General features: G+C 42.0%; 2 protein-coding genes across 7 annotated transcripts in view; one reads left to right on the forward strand and one right to left on the reverse strand.

Moving 5' to 3' along the window:
- Positions 1-12305, forward strand: part of CALD1 (caldesmon 1) — a 198152-nt gene extending 185847 nt beyond the window's left edge. For 3 of the 5 annotated variants that reach the window (XM_075505398.1, XM_075505390.1, XM_075505417.1), the window contains 7 exons: positions 2197-2240; positions 2345-2423; positions 4650-4787; positions 5760-5855; positions 8493-8576; positions 8903-8936; positions 10623-12305. In XM_075505398.1, coding sequence (XP_075361513.1) covers positions 2197-2240; positions 2345-2423; positions 4650-4787; positions 5760-5855; positions 8493-8576; positions 8903-8936; positions 10623-10654 — 507 coding nt within the window. In that variant the 3' untranslated portion in view covers positions 10655-12305. The remainder of the gene's footprint in view (positions 1-2196; positions 2241-2344; positions 2424-4649; positions 4788-5759; positions 5856-8492; positions 8577-8902; positions 8937-10622) is intronic. The other 2 variants (XM_075505407.1, XM_075505426.1) reach the window with 1 other exon arrangement.
- A 1652-nt stretch (positions 12306-13957) lies between these two features.
- LOC142411476 (aldo-keto reductase family 1 member B10-like) lies at positions 13958-23195 on the reverse strand. Of its 2 annotated transcripts, XM_075505441.1 has the most exons (10): positions 23094-23195; positions 22111-22278; positions 20909-21025; positions 20096-20173; positions 19078-19200; positions 17250-17356; positions 16967-17048; positions 15789-15872; positions 14798-14880; positions 13960-14457 (listed from the first exon to the last, which is right to left on the reverse strand). In XM_075505441.1, the coding sequence occupies exons 1-10, from the start codon at positions 23160-23162 to the stop codon at positions 14415-14417; spliced, it is 954 nt and encodes a 317-aa protein (XP_075361556.1). In that variant the 5' UTR covers positions 23163-23195; the 3' UTR covers positions 13960-14414. The 2 variants fall into 2 exon arrangements, with proteins under 2 accessions (XP_075361564.1, XP_075361556.1); XM_075505449.1 differs by lacking the exons at positions 20096-20173; positions 20909-21025 and having other exon boundaries at positions 13958-14457.
- Between the last annotated feature and the right edge of the window lie 602 nt (positions 23196-23797).

Here is a 23797-nt window from a genome sequence, read left to right on the forward strand (position 1 = left end):
TTTCCGGTTTGCTTCCTCACTCTTCTGTTGTGAACAATCCCGGACTTATTCCTGATACCACAACAGGTGGTCTGAGAACTGCTGTTTGCAGTGGGTAAAGAATGACCCCATGTCTTTTTTACTACAGCCCCAAGAGTATAAGTCCGTCTTCACCCCAACCTATCCCCCTCTTACACCAGTGACTACCACCACCAGATTTTCCTGCTGTGTAGAAACATCTCTCCTTCCTGAACACAGAAAGACTATAAAGAGTCTACTGTTAGCATCTTTTAAGCATCTTTTAAGATCTCTCCCTTTTGTAAAATTTCAAGTGGAATCTCAGTTCAGCTGAAGTAGAAGATGCTAGTAATGAATTATTACAGAAGATGCTGTAAATGAATTATTAGATGGTTACCTTGAGTCCTGGTTCTTTGAGAGAGTCCATATTGTTTGTCCTTGCTGCCGGCCAGTGTTTCACCAATTGATGCAGTCGGGGAATTACCTGTTCATGCAGAGCGTGGAAGAAACCAGCATCTCTTGCTGGTATAACTCATCGTTTTGGTGCATTGCTGGTTATGACCCAGAAATCAGCGTTGTGGGAAACTTTTCCTACTGTGCCATAATTGAAGAGAGGTGACATATTTTAAGTTACCATCGTAGATCTGTTTAGCCACTTTTAATCAAATAATTTACTTGCTCGTTTTATGGCAATGCTGACTGTATTTCCTCTGGGTGAAACCAAGTCGTAAACTGCTAAGGCTGGCAGAGGAGGAGCCGCAGCTGCGGACCCCTGCGGGTGTGTGCATGGCTCTTCAGCTCCTGCCTGGTGTCTTGCTGCCACCTTGTGACACAGTGCGTTGGCACAGCTGGTACCTATCCCAGCAAAGCCCATCTTTCCACTCAGGACGGTATTTAGATCATATTATTGGCAACTAACACTGTTAAGGTAAATTACTCTGTAAATTGTATATATATTTTTTTAGAGGTGCCTTTGAGCTGGATTGATGGTAGCTGGAGTCCCTCCAGCGAGCTTGTTCGGCAAATTCTGCACTGAAGTGAACTGCCTGAGTTTTTGCTGGTATGGGCTTGAGAAATAAAACGTCCATGCCCTTTGATGGGATTGCTGTGGCATTTAGTATTCTGGTACAGCCTGGATACTAAGGTCACCGAGGAGAACCATTTAAACGAATGGCTGTCATTGCCTTATTTTGAAAGCATGAATGCCACAGCAGTCACTGTTAAAGTAACTTGAAAACGGACAACCCATACTGAGACTGGGGAATCCATGGGAATCCAGTCAGGCTGATTAATAGTAATTTCTATCCCCTGGAGCTGCCTGTGTATATTTTACTCTTAAGTGAAACTGTAGAGCCTGGGACAATAAGTGGAACAATGCGGTGTGGAAGAGACATGAGGAAGTTGATTAAAGTATTTCTTGACCCAGAAAGCAAATAGACCCCTCCATCATGAAATGTTTTAAAACTTTGTTCAGGGATGGAGTCTTTTTGTTTTCAAATTATCGAGAGATTTGGCATAAGTCTTATGAGACCTCCCTGATTCCTTTTTGCTGGAAACATTACAATATTTTCCTACACACAGAGTAGAAAATAATGATGAAATGTAAGATACCAGTTTGTATAATAACAGCTGGTAGATATTGACTCAGCAATGACCCTGCTGAACATGAGCAGAGTACAGTCTGATTGGTTTTTTGGAGCTCAAATTAAATTGTCAGTGTCCTGCAAAAACATGCATGAGATAGGGTACGTGGCTGAGCTCCAAACCTGGCCTAGTCTCATGTCTCAACTCAGAAAAACTTTATTAAATTTGCTGTCTGTCTCACGAGATACACACTTGCTCTTATGTGGGAGATGGGGAAATTTGACATAGCTTTTTGGAATATCAACCCCTTTCATAAGATAAATGTCTTCCCTTTACTCCTTTCTGCATTGGTGGTTTATTTTCTTGTTACAAATGAGGCACTGAAGAAATCTGCAGGATACAAACATTAATGCAGAAAATATATCCACCCTTATGAATCTGTAGCTTAATAAGCTCCTAACTATAAAACCTGTGTGTGTGTCTGTGGTGATTTCTGTTGGAATGCATCTCTTTCAGATTGACCTTTTGACATTTAAAATGATATTTTAGCCTGGCCTTGTACAGGCTGCCTTTTTATTAACTTTAAACTTATAGCTCTTTTTCTCTCTTTTCCAGATAGAGGAGCGAGCAGAATTTTTGAACAAATCTGCTCAAAAGAGGTAAAGCAATAAAACAGTAAGTTCAGTGAAAAGAGCAGTGTTTAATTGGAGGGAATAATAATTTGAATAATAATTTCTTTCTCTCTTTTTTCTACTTCCTATAGTGGTATGAAACCCACCCACACGACAGCAGTTGTCTCAAAGATTGACAGTAGACTTGAGCAATACACTAGTGCAATTGAGGTAAGTTAATTCCAGGTCATGATGGCTCTAGTTACTAATGGCTTTTGGGACTTTAATGAGCCTATGTTTTACTGTTCAAGAATTGCAGGGATTTTTGGTCACAAACTTTTTTAATGACTTCAAGAACAAAATGCTTGAGGCACACCTATAACCAACATCTCGATATATATCTAAACAAAACCTCAGAATTGTGTCTTCCCTTTCATGCTACAACTTACTCTGTCTGCTTTGTAAGCTTGGAGTAGGTCTTGAAGGACTCAGTCAGCATCTCTTGAGTGACAGTCGCTTCCTCTTCTTGGCTGATGAGAGTACTATCAGCAGAGAGCAGGTAGTCATCCTGAGCAAAGCTGACTTAGCAGCTTATTTAAGAGAGCAAGGAATTGGGCTTGTGTTACTGGCTGCAACTTCAGCGTGAGATTCCTTGGCAAAGAAAGACACTTTAGTGAACTAGGGAGTTAAGTAGTGACAAAGGAAAAACAGAATCAAAATAAAATGCAGAATTTGACCCCAGGTGATTTTGACAAGCAGTGGCTAATAATGTGCCTTGAAGCCAGAATCGAGGGCTTTTTCTTTTCATAGTCCAAGGAAAAATAGGTGTTTGGGTTGGTTTTTTTTTTTGTTTTGGTTTGGGTTTTTTAAGCTGTTTTTATAAATCAGTGAGTACAGGGAATGTGAAAGCTACTGGTTAATGTAGCAGGCCAACTGGACTGCGTTGGTAAGTGTCATGGGAATAGAATAGTATAAAAAGGGATATTATCTTGATAGCTGTGATTAAGGTCTAGCACTTCTTCATTACCTGATGGATTTTTTTTTTTCTCCTCCTGTTCACATATAGAGTCTAAGCATGGTATTCCATTAAGTTATTAATTGGTTAGGCTTTATTATCCTTTAACTTAAAGGAAACTTTAGTAATTAAGGATCAATTAACAAAGGCTTTTTTTCTGTGACTGCTGGCTGTTTAACCTTTCTGCTAGGCAGCCTATCAGTGCTGGAGAGTTTTATACTGTGTGTCAGTTCCTGATGAAAAAAGTGCATGCATGACAGTGCTGAAGGCTCCGGCTTGCTTCCAGCACCTATGTCAAGCTGAAGGTAGCTCAAACCCCTCCATTGGAGGTGAATGTCAGCATGGCACCCAGTAGTCCCCATATCATCAAAGTAGGAGCCTCTGTCCTCCCGCTTCACTCTGCATCTTTTCTGGATGAGAGATAACCACCCTAGAGTGACCAAGGACTTTAATTTGGCACTGGGGTTTGATGTTAAATGCCTTAAAGAGAGTGCATGGGATAGAGCTACAGCTCCGTCTGTCGTAAGAAATTTATGTAATAGTTAAGTCAGGGTTTGACAACCCATAAACACTGGACCAGCCCACCCACAGGCTTATATTAGGTTCTCCACTGTTTTCAGTAGGGCTGTGCTAAGGTCCTGAGTCTTTATGCTCCATTTAGATATTAAAAAGCATAGCTCTACGGCAAGAGGCAGGCAGTGCAGCTTCACAGCTTACATACAGCTCCCATCTGACCTGAAATTATTACTTTGCTGAGTTTCTGATTTTTCCCAAAGTTGCCAAATCTGACTTGCTTTGCAACTAGAGAGGCAAAGCCTCAGCTCATACAGGTTTTTATTCTCCTCAAATCTGTGTTATGTAAAATGTACAAGAATTTTGAAAAGAAGGAGGAGCAGGAGGAGTTTGGTCCAGTGTTTTTGGTAACCATGCAAAAGACACACTGCCAAAAAAGGTTGAAAACTCCAGCCCCGCCCCCTCCCCCCCCCCCCCCTTAAAAAAAACCACTTCATTCCAAATATAACTGTAATTGCTGAAATTTACCCCTAGAATCCCAAGTTGTGAGGTTAAGTTGTCTGGGACAGATGGAGCAGAGTCTGATGCTAAATGACAGAGCAGCCTTTCTTCCCTGCCTCCACATAAGGGTTTCCTTAGCTGTGCCCTATGAAAGAGCTGTGGTTTGCCATGAGCTTTAGAAATGTAACAAATGCAAAAATCTAAGTGACTGCAGTTTTCATAGCTGGTCATGTCAAGGGTGCAACTGCAAATCAGAAGGGGGAGAGTCTCAGTGGCATCTCTTGAGCTGGGTACTCCTTTCCGTCTTTGCATGATCAGCGCTAGAACCATTTACAGCTGCTGCATTCCCCAGTACTGCCCCAGAGTCAAATCACCCCGCAACTCCAGCTATTAAGGCCAAACACCAACCGGCCTCAATTCTTCTGCAGGGCACAAAGGCTGCAAGACCAGCTAAGCCAGCGGCCTCCGACCTTCCTGTTCCAGCCGAGGGTGTCCGTAATATCAAGAGCATGTGGGAAAAAGGGAATGTTTTTTCATCACCCTCTGGGACAGGAACACCAAATAAGGTATGTGTTTGATTTCACATAGTGATTATAAAGAATTATGTTATGGACCTGACCTTGCCATTCATGTTCCTATGAGTAAGCCTGGCTGCTCCTCTTGACATCACTGGTGAAGAATATCCCAAAGGATCCTTAGGTCCTCAGAAACCCACAAAATTGTGTGGCTGCAATATTGACTATAACAGAAGAATTTAGTGACATACTGAGCTAAGTTATGAGACATTCCAGAGCCACACCAGATATCTTAGACAAATATGTCTGAGTAGTTCAAGTGGAGTACAAAGAAATTCTTTGTGTTGGGAAAGATTCTTTTGGGGGGCAGAGGAGGATTAAATAGGCAAAATAATGATGATGTTTTATAGATAATGCATAGAAGCATTTGTGAGACCTTTATCTTTTCTATGTAAATACTTAAGGCAACATTTCCTTTCCATAAATTGATGTGAGTTAATGAGCATTCATCATAGCCAAAAAACTGAGCCATGGATTGAAGGGGGTTATTACAGATAGCCATGAAATTTCCATAATTTGTTCTATCTTTTTAAAGATTTATTTTAATGATTTAAATTTTAGGCCACTTAACTCCTCTATTATGTGCTTTTTTGAAAAATTTTAGTTTAACAAATCAAAAATGTAGACTTTGACTGGTGTCTCTTTTCTTTTAGGCTAAAGATTTTTTCTCCTTGGAGTTTAGGATTCTGACAGAAACAGCAGGTGTATGTCTAACATTTATTCCTGGGTTAGCAGTGGAAATTATTTTGTCAGCCCACATTTATCATTATTGAAAACTAGAATACTGTGTAGTTCACAGGGACAATATCTTTGGAGCACACAGGATGACTCTTAGCTAGCCATAGTCTCAGTGAGGACCTCTACCTTAAACTCAAGGCTTGGCTTCGTTTTTAAATCTAAACTGTGGAAAACATAGCAAAAGCTATTCTGAAAGTCTTCTGATTAGATTTTATTATTTTGCAGGAAACTGCCGGACTGAAGGTTGGTGTCTCCAGTCGTATCAACGAGTGGTTAACCAAGACCCCAGAGAGCAACAAATCACCTGCTCCGAAACCTTCTGTAAGTAAACCTGCAACAACCATCTTTTCAATAGGTGGTACTGGGGCAGAGGTGGTGACAGTGCTTCCTCAACCAGCTGATGGTCTTTGGAGGAAGCTTACTGCATGTCCTCTTGTGGAAGCTCACAGAGGCCCTCTGGCTGCTGACTCCTGGGTAGTCAGAAAAGGGGGGTATGAAACAGGGCAGTTCTCACCTTAAAGCTTAGAGGTGCTGTAAAAGGACAGTGCTCAGAGAAGCACTTCTCTGGTAGAGAAGGACATTAATTTACCACTTGTGAAAGGCCTACCATTCATTTAGAAATTACCAGCCATAGACCTCGGATGAAACACTTGTGCTTTGGCCCTTGCCCTGTAAAAATCTTCCAAGTATGTTTTTAAACACAATTGAAATACTTTAACCCTTTAAGAGCCTAAATGTCATTTCTAATGAAGGCCCTCTAGCATACCCATTAGTTCAGCAAGAATCAGAGCAGAAAATGGTATCAAAGTAATAATCTGGGAGTGTGGGAAGCAGCAGTGTGGATGTGGGAAGGAGCAGAAACAGGTAATTGTGGGGTGGGGAAGGGTAGGGATGAGGAACTGGAGCTGTAGGTGTCCATATTGGAGAATGGCAGGGCATCACTTAATGGTGATGTTAATGATTCAGTGGTGTTAATGATTCAACTTCGGGATTTTATTAAAGAACTGGTTTCTTCCCATATCCTTGTGCAGTGTTTTTCTGCCACTCCACTTGCCCTTTATAAAAGGTGTAGCCTGACAAAACGCTTTCTCAGTTCACACTCCTATTTGTCCCAAAGAGGAGCTTGGAATTTGCAGTGTTGTCCATAATGTCAGTATTTACTGGTAACTACATGGAGATTGTGTCCTTATGGACGTGAATATAAAAACAAAAGAAGTCATTGTGGTCGCTGTATTTAATCACAACCACTGAAAATCAGCACAGAATCTACCTCCAGATTTTCCTCTCTTTCTTTTAAGTTGCATATTTTAGATAATGTAAAATTAACCTCTTGTTTTGCCCTCAGCCACCTGTTTCTATCTATGTCTTCATTTCCCTCTTTCTCAATAGATTGTTCTTTCTTCTTTCAATATCTCTGCTTGAAGGAACCTGCCCTCCTCCTATTCTTCTTCTTTGGGGGTCTGTTTGCTAAGGTGGTCAGGTAAACCTGTTTAAAATTGACTATGAAGAATTATATACATCTGTAATGTGTGATTTTTACCTTTTTTACCAGGATAAATCAAAGGGAAACCTAGAATTTCTTAGTTAGCAAATGACTTCCTACGCCCATCACATTCCACCAAAATAAAGAATTGTTTGAAGCTTTTGTGACCATCAAGATTCTTGCGGGTTTTGGAACAACATTCAATTAAAAGTAGAGGGAGCACAGATCTCAATTAGTTTCATGGTGAACCTAAATCACAGATCCCAAATTATTTCAGGATTATGGAAGTGGCTTTCTGATAATGTCCACTGCAAGTAGCTTTGTGATAAGGTCCACCGCAATTTTGCTGTTTTCTCCCTTCCTCTGTTACTGCTGAACTTGCTTTTTGAAGTACAGAACTGGCTTAAAGTCTTAACCATCAGCAACCCTCTTTGACTTTAAATTATGATCAATTCTAGAGCATCTCTGTTGGGTGCAAATACCTCTTGCAGAAATCACATTTCCATTCATCACTGGGCATTTTTCTATCCCAAGTTAGAAATTCTTATGTGCAGAAAACTACCTATCTATAGATGGCAAGAACAAGATTCTGGAAACCATGCAGGACTTGAACACTTTTTGAAAAGGAGAGTACTTATGCCCAAAATTTGTTTGCCCACCACAGAGGTAGATACCAATCCATCTGTCCTTGAGCAGGTGCATTGCTACTAGCCTAGCATTTGTCATCTTGATTTGTAGCCCTGCTTTTCCCCAAGAAGCAGCTTGACATTTTTACTGAGTTTTGCTTAAAGTCTCCATATGCACTCATTTTCAGAGAATATTATTGTTAATGACTTTACCTCACCTGTTTTTTTTCTGCCAGGCTAGTGATTGGTACATGCTAAGGTTTTAATGGATGCAAGGAAATTCAAATGGATATGAAGGACTACAGTGTTAAATCCTGAAACCTATATTTAAGAATGCAGAGGAGGATCTGCTTTTCTGTTGTATTAGAATTCCCTTTTTTTTTTTGAAAAATAGAAAAAATTATATTTTTTTTGCAGTTTTTTAAATGAAATATTTTGATTCTGATCTAAAATAACTGAGACAAGCTACTTTTGAATTCCTCCCTAACAGAAATACTATTTCTGAAAAAAATCCTTTTTTTCTGCAAAAATTGGCATTGTCTTTCTTAAAAACCTGATGGTGCAGTAACTTTTCACTGTGGTCCCTAGGATGAATGTAATAAGTTATGGCCAGTCTGTGCCACACTAAATAGATGCAGCAGACTGGTTTTTGTTGTAAAGCCATGTATATGTGTGGAGTGATTATGTGAAGTGTCATTCTGAATAGCTTTAGATAGACAATGTAATGTTTACCACTGGTGGATGCTCCTCAACTTTTCTTATGAGGAAGTCCCATTCTAACTTTTTCTCTACAAAATTAAAATAAACCTGAACTAATGTTGGTTCTCTGACATTAATTTAAAAATACAGGATTTAAAACTGGGAGATGTATCCGGCAAACGTAATCTCTGGGAGAAGCAGTCAGTTGAAAAGCCATCTTCTTCTTCTTCTAAGGTAACACTTCAGTGCGTTGTTAAAAGGATAATATCTCTGTGGGAGGCTTTCTAGAGGGAAGGTGCTGTTCGCCTCCGTACAGTCAGTTAGTTGGAATTAGGCCTCTACATGTCTTTTGTTACTAATCTGCCTTTTTATCTATAAAAGACAGTACAGTCGGGCACAGAAAGCCATGGGCAGCATGTAACTTTTATATTCTTATTTGGCAGAGCTGTGTTTTGTGTGGAAATCTGTCCTTTGCATGGAGTTGACTTTTTTTTCCTGTTACAAATAGCTATGTTGTCCCATATTCAACTTTAATAATGTGTTATTACTTCTTCAAACAGGTATCAGCTATGGGGAAAAAATCAGAGACTAATGGTAAGTAATTCTAATAATACACCTGCATATTAAATAGAAACTTTGTCACGTTTTCCTACAGGCACATCTGAGTTTTAAAATTCTATGGCTGTTAATGTTGATGCAAAAAAACCCCAACCCTTCTTGCCTTTACCTTTCAAAAGCTCCATTGCAAAACATGAATGTTTGAGAAACAAGCCTAAATCATCTTTCTAGGAGGACTGAGGACTAGCAGTGCTCCAGCCATGTTTGCAATGCCTTGTTTGAGTGACATGCGTAGCATGTTTACTGTAGCTGGAGAGCGTCATTAAACTGTGTGAGGCCCGAGGAATGGGATGGTCATTTAACTAATTACAGCAAATGCAAGGCATCTGGGAAAGGCTTTTTTTAAAGGCTGCAGCAGGAATGGATATGCCTTTCATGACGGAGAGGGGAAACCCAAAAAGCGAGGCTCTTGCAGCAGCATTATTTAGCAGAAATAGAAGATTTCAGTACTACTGAGAATGAGCCCTGCATCTGCTTTTAAACACTGCCACTGGGTAATGGTGAAGCCTGATGAAGAAAATTCAGCAGTGTTGATTTTTTATTAACAATAATTCCTCTGGCTGGTTGTGAGTCTCATGTGCTCCTGCATACCCAGACTGGAATGGAGTTCAAATGCACTCAACAGCAGCGCTGCTTTTGCTGGAGCTGTGCATTGGTGTCTTCTCAAAGCAAAAAGAGTCCTACTACTGTCATTTTGAAACTACTAGTTGTAGTTTCCATACAACAACCTAGTTGTATGGAAAGAAATCAGCAAAATTCCCCTCCTAGCTTTTGTGCACTCTTAAAATTTTTATTTTCATCTGAAACACTCCAAATAAAACCAATTAAGGGAAATATGTGCCTAAGGACCACTTGGGAAGAATGGAAATTCACTGATCAACTTAATAGCTTTAAGATGTCTTGCAACATCCCTTGACTCTTCACTAGGAATGAAATAATCAAATATAAAAAACTTTTGATTTTCTATACATTAACACTGCACACATTTTTCTTCACATTCCTATGTGAAGCCAGAGCAATGGTATGCCTGTGACCTTTTCTTATCAGTTTGGAGTCATGCAGAACGGAATTGTCTTCCTCTTCCTCTTATCCTTTTTCAAACCGAGCTGTTAGGAGAGGGGTTTTCAGGCTAGCTCAGCGCTAGCGCTGCTCTGCTCCCACGGAAGGCGTTAGCAGTCGTGCGTCGTTGCCTACGGGAGCAGACCCCGCTGAGCGGTTCGGACACTGCCGAGCTTCTCCTCTAAGGCTGAGCGAGCTGAGGGCTTCGGCAGAGGGGTTGCAGGAGGAGGCTCTCGGGAGCCGGCTGTCAGTCTTGCCGTGGACTCGGCGTGCGCACGCCAAGCACTGCAGCACAGCCTGCCTTAGCACGGCAGCCACCCACGCGTGACTGGGGAGAGCGCGGGGTGCAGCACCCCCCGCGTTTCTGGGTGGGAAGCTCCTGAGCTCTCCCTGACCTGCTTCCAGGGCTGTTGGAGGTGAGGAGTGAAATCCTGCACGTCCTCTTGGAGACCACCTCTGAGCAATACCAGTACATGAGCACAGCAGCATCCAGCTTGTGTCCTGCCTTCTTACATGCTGTGTGTTAATCTAGAGCCATGCCTTCTCTATTTGAGAGAGATGTTTGGGTTATTTCAAGCCATCTTTAATCTTTCTCTTTCTCAGCAGGTTTGAGACAATTTGAGAAAGAACCATAGAAGGCCACTAAAGACGCTGGACCAATCAGTTGGGGGGAAAAAAAAAGGAAAAAAGTGCTAAATTGTTCTTTTTATATTTATGTTTATTTACCAAAATGTCTTTTTTTGCATTATCCCAGTTAAAACCATGTATATTAGCACTGTATTTAATAATCAGTCTAGACATTCATCATAATAGTACTGCCTTTGCACAAGAGCCTTTATTCCTAAAGAAAACCCATGCTGTGAAATATATAGACTCTCCTACTGATAGTCATAACTAACTATGTATCTGAACAGTGATTTCAACTGGCATAAGAGGTCAACCCAAAATGCATATAAAGTGAAGTTGCTTAAGAAAGGTGTGCAGTAAACCTATAAAAACTGGTTACTTTTGTAATACAGAAGTCTTTCTTTCTGCACTTTAGACTAAGGCATGGAAGAAATATCTTTAGTTGACAATGTAATATTTTCTGTAAGTTGCCCATGTCATGAGAAATACTGCATCAATAACGTGTTTTAATTTTTTTTTGTTTTATACTTTTTTTTTAAGTATCAATTTTTCCATTCTAGTTTAAGTTAATACCTAAATTTGGATGATTATGTTAGCTGACAGCGGTACTGATATTTCTTTTTGTTGTTAGTGACTAGTAATTGAATGCAATTTAGAATATATACACACATAGCTTTACAAAGTTTAGCCTAAAGGCACTACTAATGGTAGAATGCTTTAATACGTGCTAGAGTATTATATTTAGTAATAAACATACATAATTAGCCAATATCACAGCTTAAAAAAATAAAGACAAAATCACACAGTTTTCTATAGTAACATTTCATAATTGCCATTAGAGGTATGGTGAGATAAGTATTAAAAAATTTTAAATGTCAGTTGCCCACTAACGGGTAATTAAAAAGAAAGTATAGTTTTTAAAAGAGGAAAAGGTAAGGGTATAGAGGGTCAAAAATAGGTCACTTGTATAAAACGTTGTAGTTTAATTTATATAAAACTACCATAATTAAAAAGAAAAAAAACCTAAACACAGTTGGAGCTTGTTTCAAATGACTGTACACTAAATCTTGCCATCCATCAGTGCCGTACACTAAGTCCACCTAAAATGAAGTAAACCTCTATCTTTATAGTGCTTCTTTTTAACTCTCTCTCCCGAATATCTTATTTACAGATGTTTTCATTTGTATATAGTAAACACATGGCTATAAGACGTCAGCTTGGTTTGAATTTACATGCCATACAGTTTAGCATTTACATCCTACAGTGTATGGGTGGCATAAACTGAGCAACTGAACTAGCCCCTGAGGACTTTGTTAACAGCTTTGTTGTGCATCGGAACTACCAGGATCTCCCTTTTCACCACTTCCATCTCTTACAGCTTCTGTCTTCTTCCTAAAGAAGAATAATGTTATATTTCAACCCAAAGATGAGCTCCGCTGTTTGGCTGAATCATCTTGTTTACATATAGAGATGCACGTAGTTATCTGTAGGGGGTGAAACTGTGCCTGACATTGTCTGTGAGCTGTCATGTTTTTTGTGTGGGGGTTTTGTAAACACTCCTCTGAGTCTTTCAAATACATACGATAGCTGCAATAAAAATGATTTGTTCATACAATGTATTCTGAAACTGCATCCACAATAAATGGAATATTTCCATCAGCAGCCCTGTGTTTGTTAATGAGTAAGAACCAGCCAGTTGTTGTAACTGGGATAGGAATCGCGCTAAGGCCATGTAAAATAAGGTATCATTGCAAAGAACCTCGAAGGATGTCTCTCCTGATGTACTATCCTACACCAGACAGCCAAGTCATAAAATCAGCAGCTTTAACCCACATATTCTTAAAGAAAAAAAAAAAATCTTAATTGTCGTGTCTATCAGTATGAGACAGGAGCTGTGCATTATCCAGAAGTCAGCATGCTCAACGCAGTAGATTCTGACCTAGCGGCACAGCTGTCTGCTTTCCTGCTTTGAAAAATGTTTTCTGTGTGAGAGCCGTCATGTTTCTTCTGTCTGCCTTGGTGGGATGTGCTTCCAGGCCTGGATGATCACGGGGACCAAGCCTGGGGAGCTGCTGGCTTTCCCGTTGTCCTCCTATCCCCTCCATTTTTTCTCTAACGGCAGCACAGCCCATAACGCCCTGCTCTAACCAGGTCACGGTCATCTGAAAGAGGCCCCCCAGGCTACTGCCAGCTCCACGGGAAGCCCTGGGAAGGCTGCAGCAAGCACAGCTTTCTGAACTACTGAGGGAGAAATAATCAGATGCTGCCCAATTTAACTTGAAAAGAGCTTGTATGTTTGCGAGTGTGCCTGTTCTCCTGCCTTGTACTGACCAACTACGTTGCTACATTTCTCTGCAATCTTTGCTGAAGTGATGCTTTTCCTTGTTGATGTAGGTAAGTTTCTTTTGGTCCTGGTTATTGCCTTTTCTGAGAGCGTGGAAGCTTGCTGGGCACAATCGGTTTTACTTTTAGGAAATACCGTGAAGTGGTGCGGTCATGGTTTGTTCCCACCAGCTGGCACTACCTCCTGGCAGAATTCCCCAAAGACAAATCCCGGTGGCTGAGTCAGCGGTGCTGCAAGTTTTTTTGGTGTTTTGATACCATTATGAGGTGATGATTTTTCAGATGATACCAGATTGTCACCTTAGCTTCTGCTCGTGCTTTCCTGCAGCTCACTCGGCATCCTAGCCAGACTTTCTCTTGCCAGTGTGCAGAATGCCACAAAACAGCCTTTTTCAAGCCTGCCTTTGCTTTGGCCTAGCATTACCCATCTGAAAATACTTTAAAGCAATTGTGAGTCTGCCTCAGGGTTTGCTTTGGTGTTTTTAAAGAAGAGGTTTTCTATGTTTTCCTTCGATAAAGCCAACCCTTGTCTGGGTATGTTGTTCTGAATGCTGCCAGCAAGGGTGCAAAAAATCTAATTCTGTGTTTGAGACTTCCAGAGCAAGTCAGTCTGATTTTGTAGGTAGCCCTTATGTTTGGCTGGGTGTATTTTGATGTGTGTTATCACTGCATATGATGATGTCTTCAACTTTTCACCTCTCATCACACAAGAGTTCAATTTCTAGTTGTCTGGAGGGAGGGCTATGTGGAGTAATAAGGACAACCTTGTTCTTTAGGTTCTAGCTAGAGCACGACCCTGGTTGATGCATAAGCCACAAAGTAGTCTCTATGTATTGTTCTTGTACAGGAATTATAAAAGCTCATTTCTATCTGTACTAAAATTTAAAAAAAAAACCAGACTTCAGGCATGTTTTATAACTAATTGTAAGAAACAATTTAAGCACTTAAACTGATTAAGTTTTATTGTTATTCAAACTTTATTCATATAAAGTATTAAAGCATTGGAGATTCACACTATAAAAATCACAATTATGGCAAAAACCAAAGTAATTAAAGCAGCATTCCTTGACAGCAACTCATGAGCCAGTATGACTGACCACACTGGCAATAACATATAAAAAAATCTTGTAAGTAACCAAAGTTTTTGGTTAAACATGTATTTAATTAAGGAAGACAAGGAAAAAAGGAAATTAAAAGACATTGTCTCTTTACTAGTAATCAAAACCAGATTTCTGTTAACCATCGTAACAAAAGATCCGTCCCTATTGATGCATTTTTATACCAGCTAGTGGCCTCCTAAAAAAGAAGGACAAGTAACTGCTCTTAATGATTGTCAAGTACAGAAGAACTCATGAAGACTAAGCTATAGCGTACATCTTCTAATCTGGAAGGAGTTACATGGAGGTCTCGCAGAAACCACTGACGTTAATATTCTGCTTTGAATGGGTAGTCCTTGTGATTGACAGCTCTGCGAAGAGAAAGAACTGGTTATTTAAGTATTGTAGAAAATATCTTCAGAAGCATTTCCCTACTGCAGTCTCCCTCCCCCACTGCCAATGTACTCAAGTCTTGCTGCTGTCATTAATTTGAACACGGGCTTGTGAACAAGAACATGCAACACCAAGATGCTGAAGGGAATGCCCTAAATGAGTCTCCCTCCTGATGTCAGTTCCAGGACATGTCTCATTTCGTGGGGTTCAGGGTTTAAGATATGAGCTCTCCCTGGTTTTGGTCATGTATGTTTTCAAGATATGGGGGATGAAAATAGAGATAGGCCTAGTGGATAATAAGGATAATAAGGGACATACTGGAGCGCTGGAACTGCCCTCCAGTTCCTGTTAAAGCTGAGGATGACGTCCATCTCCTTTTTAGACAGTTCAAAGTCAAACACCTAGCAGGGAAAAAAAGAAAAAAGAAAGCCCTTTTTACTTAGGTTCATGAGTAGTTAGCTACTAAGTGTGCTTTGTGCATTTATGACTTGAGGTAGGAACATACTGCATCCACACTAAGCGTAGTTAAGAAATCCTCTTATTTCTCAGCCAAATACCAATTTACCCTTGAAGTAATCAAGGTAGTCCTTTTCTCTCTGAGGCACTGTTCATAGCAATGTCTTATAGTTCTGGGTCGTTGAATGCAAACGCTGCTGCAGTTTGTGTTGTAATGCACAGACAGAAAACGTAAGGTGCTAAGGATGGATTACTCGATGTGTCACAAATACTGGAACTAGCAATAAATATTTCCGCTACAACAGAGGACTACTGGGTACCAACTGCAAATAGTTGTCTGACAGTTAATCAGTCATCTAAGAATTCCTGCTGCTGGTTTATAGGAGAAATAAGTCCAAAATGTAGCAGCATGAATTGAAAGTAACACAGAGGTATCATCTAAGATGCCAGGCCTTATGAGCAAACATCCAGCTGAACCTCCCTGCCAAGGGGAACCACAGCCTCAAAGTGAGACATAAACTATAACGGGTCTGGTGTTTACAATTTGTTCCTTTACACCCTAAAGAGGGGCTCATTAAGCATCTCCCAGAGGGCAAGCCCAAAGCTGGGATTCCCTTTCCAGGGCAGCAGAGCTCGGACCACCCTGGTGTAACCCATTTCTCTCCCGGCAGGAACGAAATGCTTTTCCCCAGAGAACACGTGCGGATGGTTAGGTAGTGCTGAGCCCTAATCTTTACATCTCTGTGCTCCCCTTCCAATGCCTCTTAGGTGCTGCTTGGAAACACGGAGGAGATATGGGTGTGGGTGCCTATCCTGTGTAAAAAGGTGGCAGCAGTCCCAGTGGAAACTTCACCTTGATGTTTTCCTCAATACGCTGTGGTTTGTCAGACTTGGGAATGACAATCACATCTCTTTGGATAAGAAACCGGATCAGAACCTAGGAAAGGGCAAGGAGGAGCATGAACATGGGTACCGAGGAATCTGTTCAAATGCATTTTGCGTTCTCTTACCTTTTTTTTTTTTTTTCCCCATGCACAAACCAGTTTCTCTTTCTACAACCATGTTCACTCTTTGGAAGAGTGAACTTTTCTACCAGTTTGCATACAGGAGTTTGATGTTCCAGCATTTGCTTGCAGTCTACTGACAAACTATAATCGTTTCTGGCCTATGTTGTTTCTACATCCTGGCTTCTCCAGGATTTGCTTTGTTTTCATTTAGGGTAGGAAGGGGGGCTGAAAAATGATGATGCTTTTGGCTTGCATTATATGGGTGCTCAGACCAAATGAGCGTAATGATACTGCAGATTATTTTGGGCTCAGAGGTAAGTACCTCACCTGGGTTAAGTTTTTTGAAGTCCTTAAAAGGAAAAACATAGATTTTAAAATTTCCCCCCCCTCCAAAGAGGACTGTTGCATACAATTTTTTGTCCTGCTCTGCCTGTCTTAAAATATGACTATGGTTGATTGCTTGTCAACATGTGAATTTGTTTGAAGTGCAGTTTCTACACACCCTGTGCAAGAACTTATTTGTTTGACTAGCAACTAATAAAGAAAAAATTTCATCTTGAATAATCAAGCAGCTTTCAATGATTCTTTGTGAACATGAGCAAACAGGGAGCAATCAAATAGGTCTGCAAATTACAGGGCTTCTCTGAATAACTTGGCTAACTTAGCTGGAAAAAGGAATAACAAGTTGGCTTGATGATTTGTAAGTAAACCTCAGAGGAAAGGGGTTCTCGGGGAGCAAGCACTTCTCTCTGGGAGCAGAAGAAATCTCCCTAGGAAGGGGGACACCTGAAGTAAGCACATACCACTGCTGATCTGCTCCCAAAAGCTCAGCACTCAGGATCTCTTAGAAAATACCTGATAATTTGTATGAATGCTGGTAAGAACGGGGGCAGTACGAAGAGTCAAGTGCAGTTCAACGCCATTATGCTGTACCTTTAGAGAAGGCAGCATCAGCTAAGACTGGCCATCAGCTTGTGAAAATGTCTGAGGAGGAGGAATAGTTTGCCCTGACAACCCCACTTACCTGGGCAGGGGTTTTATGATGTCTAACTGCAATCTCTTTAATCTCGGGATCATCCAGCAGCACAGGTTCCCCTGGCTTGGCCCTATTAGAAACAAAAGCCAGAGTATTGATGGTAGAAAGGTATTAGCTTCCCTGTAGGAAGCCTGACATTTTGTGTGAAATAATCTGCAACAAAGCAACAGCACTTTTCTCATTGTACCTACATTATTTACCTTATTTGCCTCAAAGATTCATGTTGCAAACGCATTGTTTTGTAAACAGAAAGGCTGCAGTGCTTTCTTACCATGGGCGGTTAGGGGAGCCAAGGGGGCTGTATGCTGTCACAGAAATCCCGTTGGATTTACAGTACTTGATCAACTTTTCCTGGGTTAGGTACGGATGACATTCGATCTGCGAGCACAGAAACACGGTGGTTGACACAGAGGCAGACTGCACTGAGCTCCAGAGCATAACTAACATTTTAATTCCTCTTGGGTCACAGAAAATGTGACTCCCAATATCATGATTAAAATTTATCTTATAAAAAAGTTATTCATGTCACAGCAATGTCTAGAGGCCTGGCAGAGAATAGGGCTTCCTCATGCTACATATTACACAAAGATAGTGAGAAATAGATGAGAAGAGTGAAAGTGCTATCTGTATCAGGAATTGGGGAAATCAGTCTTTCCTGGACTACTGGAGAGCAGGACTGCATCTTCAGAGCGGCAGCTCAGAATACCTGAAGTTCTCCAAGTCACACAAGCTCTTCCCAAGGAGTGTCCCCAAATCCTGAAGAAGCTTGGGGAGATGAGCTTCCCTAGGTTAGTTCAGATCATGTTGCAACCAGCCATTCAGGCAAGACATCCTTTAACTGGGAACAACAGGAGCCTACACAGGGATGCTGCTCAACTTGCCACAAGCCATAGTATGACCACCGGGCTATGTCTACACTGTGTAATGTGGCACCATACACATACCCAGCCGTTTCTAAATGCTATAGCTTTGCTACCAGGCATAGTGACATGAAATACATCTACAGTAGTTTATTTAGACCTGAGCTAGACTAGGCAACTACTGCAACAACAGTGTATGGCATAGGCCCACCCATGGAGAAGCAAACTGGAGTCAAAGCCTGAAGGCTTTAAAGTGTCAAAGTTGGTGCAGCTTTTAACATGGGGGTAGTTGGGGCCATCCCCACCAGAACTTTATAACCCTCAGTAAAATCTTTCCAAGTCCTGTGACCCCCTTGTGCTAAGCCTGGCCGGTGCACACACTAGCCACAAGCCTGGCACCGCAGCACAGCAGCACAAGCAGCACCGTGCCTGCACAGGACCCAGCGTGGGGATTTCTCTGGATATTTTCAAGCCAGTGGAGATGGGTATTCAGCACCCTCAGCCGAGTGCAAAGAAGTTGCATATGGAAGAAAGCCAGAAGGTCTTTGTCAACCCCTGCTGCCCTGTGGTTTTATTCATGAGGTACGTGGTGAGAATTTGTTATATAATTGTATGCTTCAACCCTCCTTTTTATAAGGAAGTTTAGTGAAATGGTTTATTTTATATCAAAAAATAAGTAAGTCTGGTGAAAGAGTTAGAGCGTTCCTGTGCAGTAGCTTGCAGTGGGGATTTTGCTGGTTATCCCAGCGCTGGCAGAAATGGGCCTGTACCAACTTGGGCTGTGACACTGGGAGTGTGAAAGAGGACGTGTAGCAGAAAGTCATAAGGTCTTATACAAGGTAATGGATATTTTCACTTTTTTCCAATGTCTAAAACTGAAATATTCTCATCTGTTTCATGTTACTGTGATATGAATAAGCCATACTGTTTTGCGTGGTATTGCTCTCAAATCTCCCCTGCATTATATTCACACAAATCTACAAAATTTTTCTGTTGAGATCCCTGTCAGCTAAAAACCATCAACATTGACACCATACCAAAGCCTTGCATATTGCAGGCAGTACTGACTTGAAGGGACTTTCAGACAACCAGAGATACCTAGTGCTTTGCAAGATCTTTCCATGGCACCAAAGTTATTTAATGGTCATGGCAGAAGTCAGTTTCAGAGCTGAAGTGTAGCAAGGATATATTTAGGAATATTCCAAGGTTAGTTGACCACAATGGAAACAAAAATCTTACCTGGTTATTTACTGGCTTGTATTTTAGTCCTGGCTTGTTCAAGATCCTTTCAATTTGCTCATGGTTAAAGTTGGAGATACCAATGGCTTTTACCAGACCGCAGTCCACCAGCTCTTCCATGGCCTAAAGAGTAAGGACAACCACCATGTATTTATGAGGTGGTATTACTGTCAACTATGCTATTTTATTTCCCTAAAGCTAGTGACAAACCAACAAACAACCCACACTAGATTACATAATAGTATCTCAAATTAAAAAAAAAAATAAATCTTTGCACCTTGTATTATCTGTATGCTTTATGTCCCATTGCAGATGGGAAAGTAATATAAGAAGAATGGCTTGGCCAACCCTTTTGTAATGAGAAACAGAATCTTTTGCTTTGGCTTCTTTGGGGGTCACTTGACCAGAGCTAAAAAAGCAAGGGAGACTCCTCCACCTCCTCCTATGCCAGCGCACTACCTCTGAGTTGGTAGAACACAGCAAGAAGTATGTTAGCTTAAACTCATTTACCTCAAAATACTTTCTTGCAACTGTAATCTGCTATTGTAGATAAAACTATTAATTCCCAGAGTTGTAGCATCACAGGGGTGCAGGTAGCAGGAGCAGACCCTGAATCCTCTCAGTCCACAAGGAAAGGAGGACTGAAGGACAGCCTGAGATGCTGATGCCCAACACTGAAAAGTGTGAGAATTCCATATCTGTATGAAACACCTAGTAAATTCACAGCCACACCTGCATTAATCTACACTTCAGTTCTACCATTGTGCGTATTCAACTATTATTTTAGTGACGGCACCTACAGTGCTGGTAGTTTCCTACTCTTTAGTCTTATTAAAGACATCCCTGTCTTGCTCCTCAAAACAAGGGGTAGCAGCAGCTCTGCTCGTTCTGGTCATGAAATACAATTTTGTGTGACTATTCTCTGTAGCCACACCTATCCCTTAATTTCGTTGTGCACGCAGATCTCTGCTCCATCTTCAGTGCTGATACCTGCTCAAAAGAGCAAACATTAACTTACCTCCCATGTGTCCAGAAAATCAGTATCACTGGGGATACTCATACCCTTTTCATCCACAGGATGCAGTTCTTCACCAGCCTGTTATTTCAAGGCAGATAATACACAGACTTTTAAAAAGAGTTTAATTTCCTACTATTTATTAGCACTTCTGACTGGAATTATAGGCAGCAAGTTAGCAGGTCATTTTAAAGTATTGCGTAACTAAAATTATGCATGTTCATCAGTATTCTCTTTTGGATGAGAGCCATATTTCTACAAATCAATCCCTGCATACAAAGAGTGGGAATCAGTAGCGATTATGTGAGTAACTTAGGCAGATCTAGAGAGAAGGGAACAGACACCCCCCTACCTTTATTCTAGAGTTTTTATTTATTATACAGAGGTGTCGACTGGGGAAAAAAAAGAAGCATGTTCTTTCTGTGCTGTGCTTCATTTTTCACTATTGGTTACTCTAGATCAAGCCAATGTCTCCAAAACCTCAGATGTTCACACTGTCCCGGCCCAGCAGAAGGCCACCACCCCAAACTGCACCATCGTGTGTTGGTTACAGTTTCCCTGAAGACCCAGGGGGCTCATTAGCAGTGGTCATACCTGCTATTATCTCACTCCAACAGGCATGGAAAGCCAGACCCACGTGCTAAAACATACCACTACCTAGTTAGTGACTGAATGCTTGCTACCACCTGGTTCAGGGAAGAGCCAAATGAACCATAGCATATCCCAGCTGCATAATGAAGATGGTCACAGCATAGATGAGAGAATATGCCATGTTTCTAGCCAGGTAAGGAGAAGAGGAACATAGAGGAGGACTACCTTGAATCCCATAGGGAAGTGTATCAGGTAGAGGTCAAGGTAGTCCAGTTGCAGTGCAGCGAGGCTCTTCTTGCATGCTACCTTGACCAGGGACCTCTCGTGAAATGTGTTCCACAACTGTGGGAAGAAACCAAGCCCGACTGTGACTCTACAGCTTGCACAGTCCAGGCCAGGGGACAGAAGCTTCTCCCTTGGTGGTCTGGGAGGACAACTCCCTCCCCATCTACCCAGTGCACACTGAATGGATGCCAATCCAATGGACGCCAATGTTTTAATAGTAAGGTAGGACAAACATACCACAAATAAGGGAGTCAGTAGTGAAGGTGGACAATCAGTATTCCTACTTATGAGAAAAGATTCTCAGAACTAAATGTAACACTCTGCCAGGTGCATCTGACACAGCAAAGCTGTTAGTGTTAGAATTTTTTTTTTTCAGCCTGAATTTTGAGTCTTGAGCAGCTCATAGCTACCCTCCTTCTGTTCCTTTTAACTGGTCACAGTGAGAACTGTTGTCAATTTTACTTCATTTTTTAAATGAAAATTCCAGTTCTTTAAATAGAAGAACTTGCAAGTAGTATTCAAGTTAAAACCTGTTCTTTAACAAAAATGAAGAGTATGTGGAGAAGCTTAGTTACGCTCAATATTTTCTGGTTTTGTTGGTGAAAACCCCAAGTCATAAGTTTTTTAGTTGGAATGTTCTCACTTTTTGGTAAAGGGCATTGCTGAGACAAGTAGATGAGATGAAGAAATAGAGTAAATACACAGAAAATGTTTCAGACTGAAGTGCCATACTTTAATTTCTATTCCCTTTCAGGTTTACATTTTGTACACGACACCATTTTCAAATGTCTTGCAAACCAGTAAGTAGCACAGCACCTCTGAATTCAGACACCTGTCTTGTCTTTTTTTTCTGATCTTTCTAGGGTGCATGCAAATGAACCTTCAGTATAATTAAGTGACTTAATAGAAGCAAGGAAATTATTAGATCAGCAACAGCCACGCTATCTTTCCAAAGTTGTCAGTGGTTCCTTAGGTAAAGCTCAGTCCAAATTGCAAATAAAGGATGGAATTTATAGCACACAAGAAGACAACCGTGAAATGAATATCATAGAAAGGAATAAGTCCTTAGGTTACTTTACAGATGGAACAAGGGTTTCTCTTTGAGAAAAGCTAAATGCCCCAATAACCCTGCATCCTTGTACCTTAGTGACAATGAAGAGGTCTTCCCGTTTCACAGCCCCCTCCTTGATCTTCTGCTGGATTGCATTCCCTATTTCATTTTCATTCTGGTAGAAATAGGCACAGTCAAAGAGGCGGTAACCTGCATCAATAGCAAACTTCACCACCTCTTCCACTTTTCCTGGAGGAGCCTGAAAGCAAACACAACCAAACCATGAGCTCTTCCATGGCCTTCTGCCAGCACTCGCTGCTGCGGTAGCTCCGCAAAGTCTCCCTTTCCAGATGCTGCTGGAGTTTCTTTGTCACCTGCATTTAAACTGAGTTTCAACTTCCTAGGCAAACAGCATTTTTGCAGGGAAAGGGAATAGAGCAGAAAGGAGTTGGTTTCTGCGAGACATTTGGACTCTGCCATTTCCAGCAGCGTAATGCCTGGCATCGTTTCCTCTTATTTGATCTCAGCGTTGCCCAAGCAGTTTACCTTCCCCAAAGCCTTGCCCACGAAGGCAGTTTCGCGGTGCAGGGCTCCCACCAGCCAGTGGCCCCGTTCCAGGGCTGCAATCTGCAAGCGCCGAACCAGGCAGCCTTTTGCAATCTACTTTTCGTTCTTTTTTGTTAGATGGTTCTTTTGCTTCCCCTTCTCTTTATTTTGCCCCCCTCCACCTTCTTCAGCCCTGATTTTTTTTTTTTTTTGGCCTTTTTTTCTTTGCTTTTTGCTCCCCGAGCCCTCTTCTCCCCTTCCCCCCGCCGCCCCGTCCCGCCTGGCAGCCCGCCCGGTTACACAAGCGGCCGCGATCGCGGCCGGGGCTGCAAGAAGCGGGCGGCGAGACCGACCCACCCGGCCCCCACGCAGGGACGCGGCTTCCGCAGCTCGCGCCGCACCGCGGGAGCCCCGGTTTTGCCCCGGTTTTGGTCGGGGGTCTGTCTGTCTTTTTTTTTTTTTTTTGTTTTTTTCCTTTTCATCTTCGCAGCACCCGCCGGACCAGCGTCCTCCTGCCCGCCCCGGTACCTGCCAAGTGCCCAGCCCCAGGGTAGGCATCTTCATCTTGTTGCTCAGCTCCACGCAGGGGCTCGCCATGGTGTCCGCGGGTGTCCGTCTGTCTGTGCCTGCCCACGGCGACCCGTAAGGCGCTTTAAAGCGCGGGGCTGCTCCGCCTCGGCCCACGCCCGCCGCCTCGCCGGGCCACCTTCCCCCCGCCCCCGCCTCCGCCTCCGCCGGGGTTTCGTTAGATGCGGAGCACAAGGTGGCCCTGATTTTGAGATTTTGGTTGGCTACAGAAGCCTGATGCTAAGAGGGTTCGTTTGTTTGTTTTTGCATTGAACAAACTAAAAGCAAATGTTAGCGATGAACTTGGCACTTTGCGTGTGTTCTTCTCCAGCGGAGAGAGCCTGACGGGTGCCGGAATTGCTGCGTGAGGCAACGAGCGTCTGGGTCGCTGAAGGATTTTTGCAGTTACTCTCAAGTGGTGACAAATAGACTGAAATTTCCATCTTTTATCCTAGAAAATATTAGGGTCACCCGCTGTCCACAGAGGAATTCATTAAAAGGGAACGTGGTCGTACCTTTACACAGATCCTGCATTCCCTGTCTTTGCAGAGGGGTGGGCTCCCATTGTGCTCCCCCCAGGACCGTGGCGTGTTGAAGGCATCGGTTCCCTGTGCTCAAGTAAAAAGGCAGCCAGCGTCACTAAGGTGTCAGAGGCTGCAAAAGGG

Source organism: Mycteria americana, chromosome 1 (assembly GCF_035582795.1).
Source record: "Mycteria americana isolate JAX WOST 10 ecotype Jacksonville Zoo and Gardens chromosome 1, USCA_MyAme_1.0, whole genome shotgun sequence".
Classification (NCBI taxonomy): Eukaryota; Metazoa; Chordata; class Aves; order Ciconiiformes; family Ciconiidae; genus Mycteria; species Mycteria americana.

What these genes read in the sequence shown, in the direction of transcription:
- LOC142411476 (XM_075505441.1), bottom strand. Translation starts at nt 23,162, where the DNA reads ATGGCGAGCCCCTGCGTGGAGCTGAGCAACAAGATGAAGATGCCTACC. An exon ending in TGGGGCTGGGCACTTGGCAG is followed by an intron (nt 22,279 to 23,093) that starts GTACCGGGGCGG and finishes GTTTGCTTTCAG; the next exon opens with GCTCCTCCAGGAAAAGTGGA. An exon ending in ATTTTCTGGACACATGGGAG is followed by an intron (nt 19,201 to 20,095) that starts GTAAGTTAATGT and finishes CTTACTCTTTAG; the next exon opens with GCCATGGAAGAGCTGGTGGA.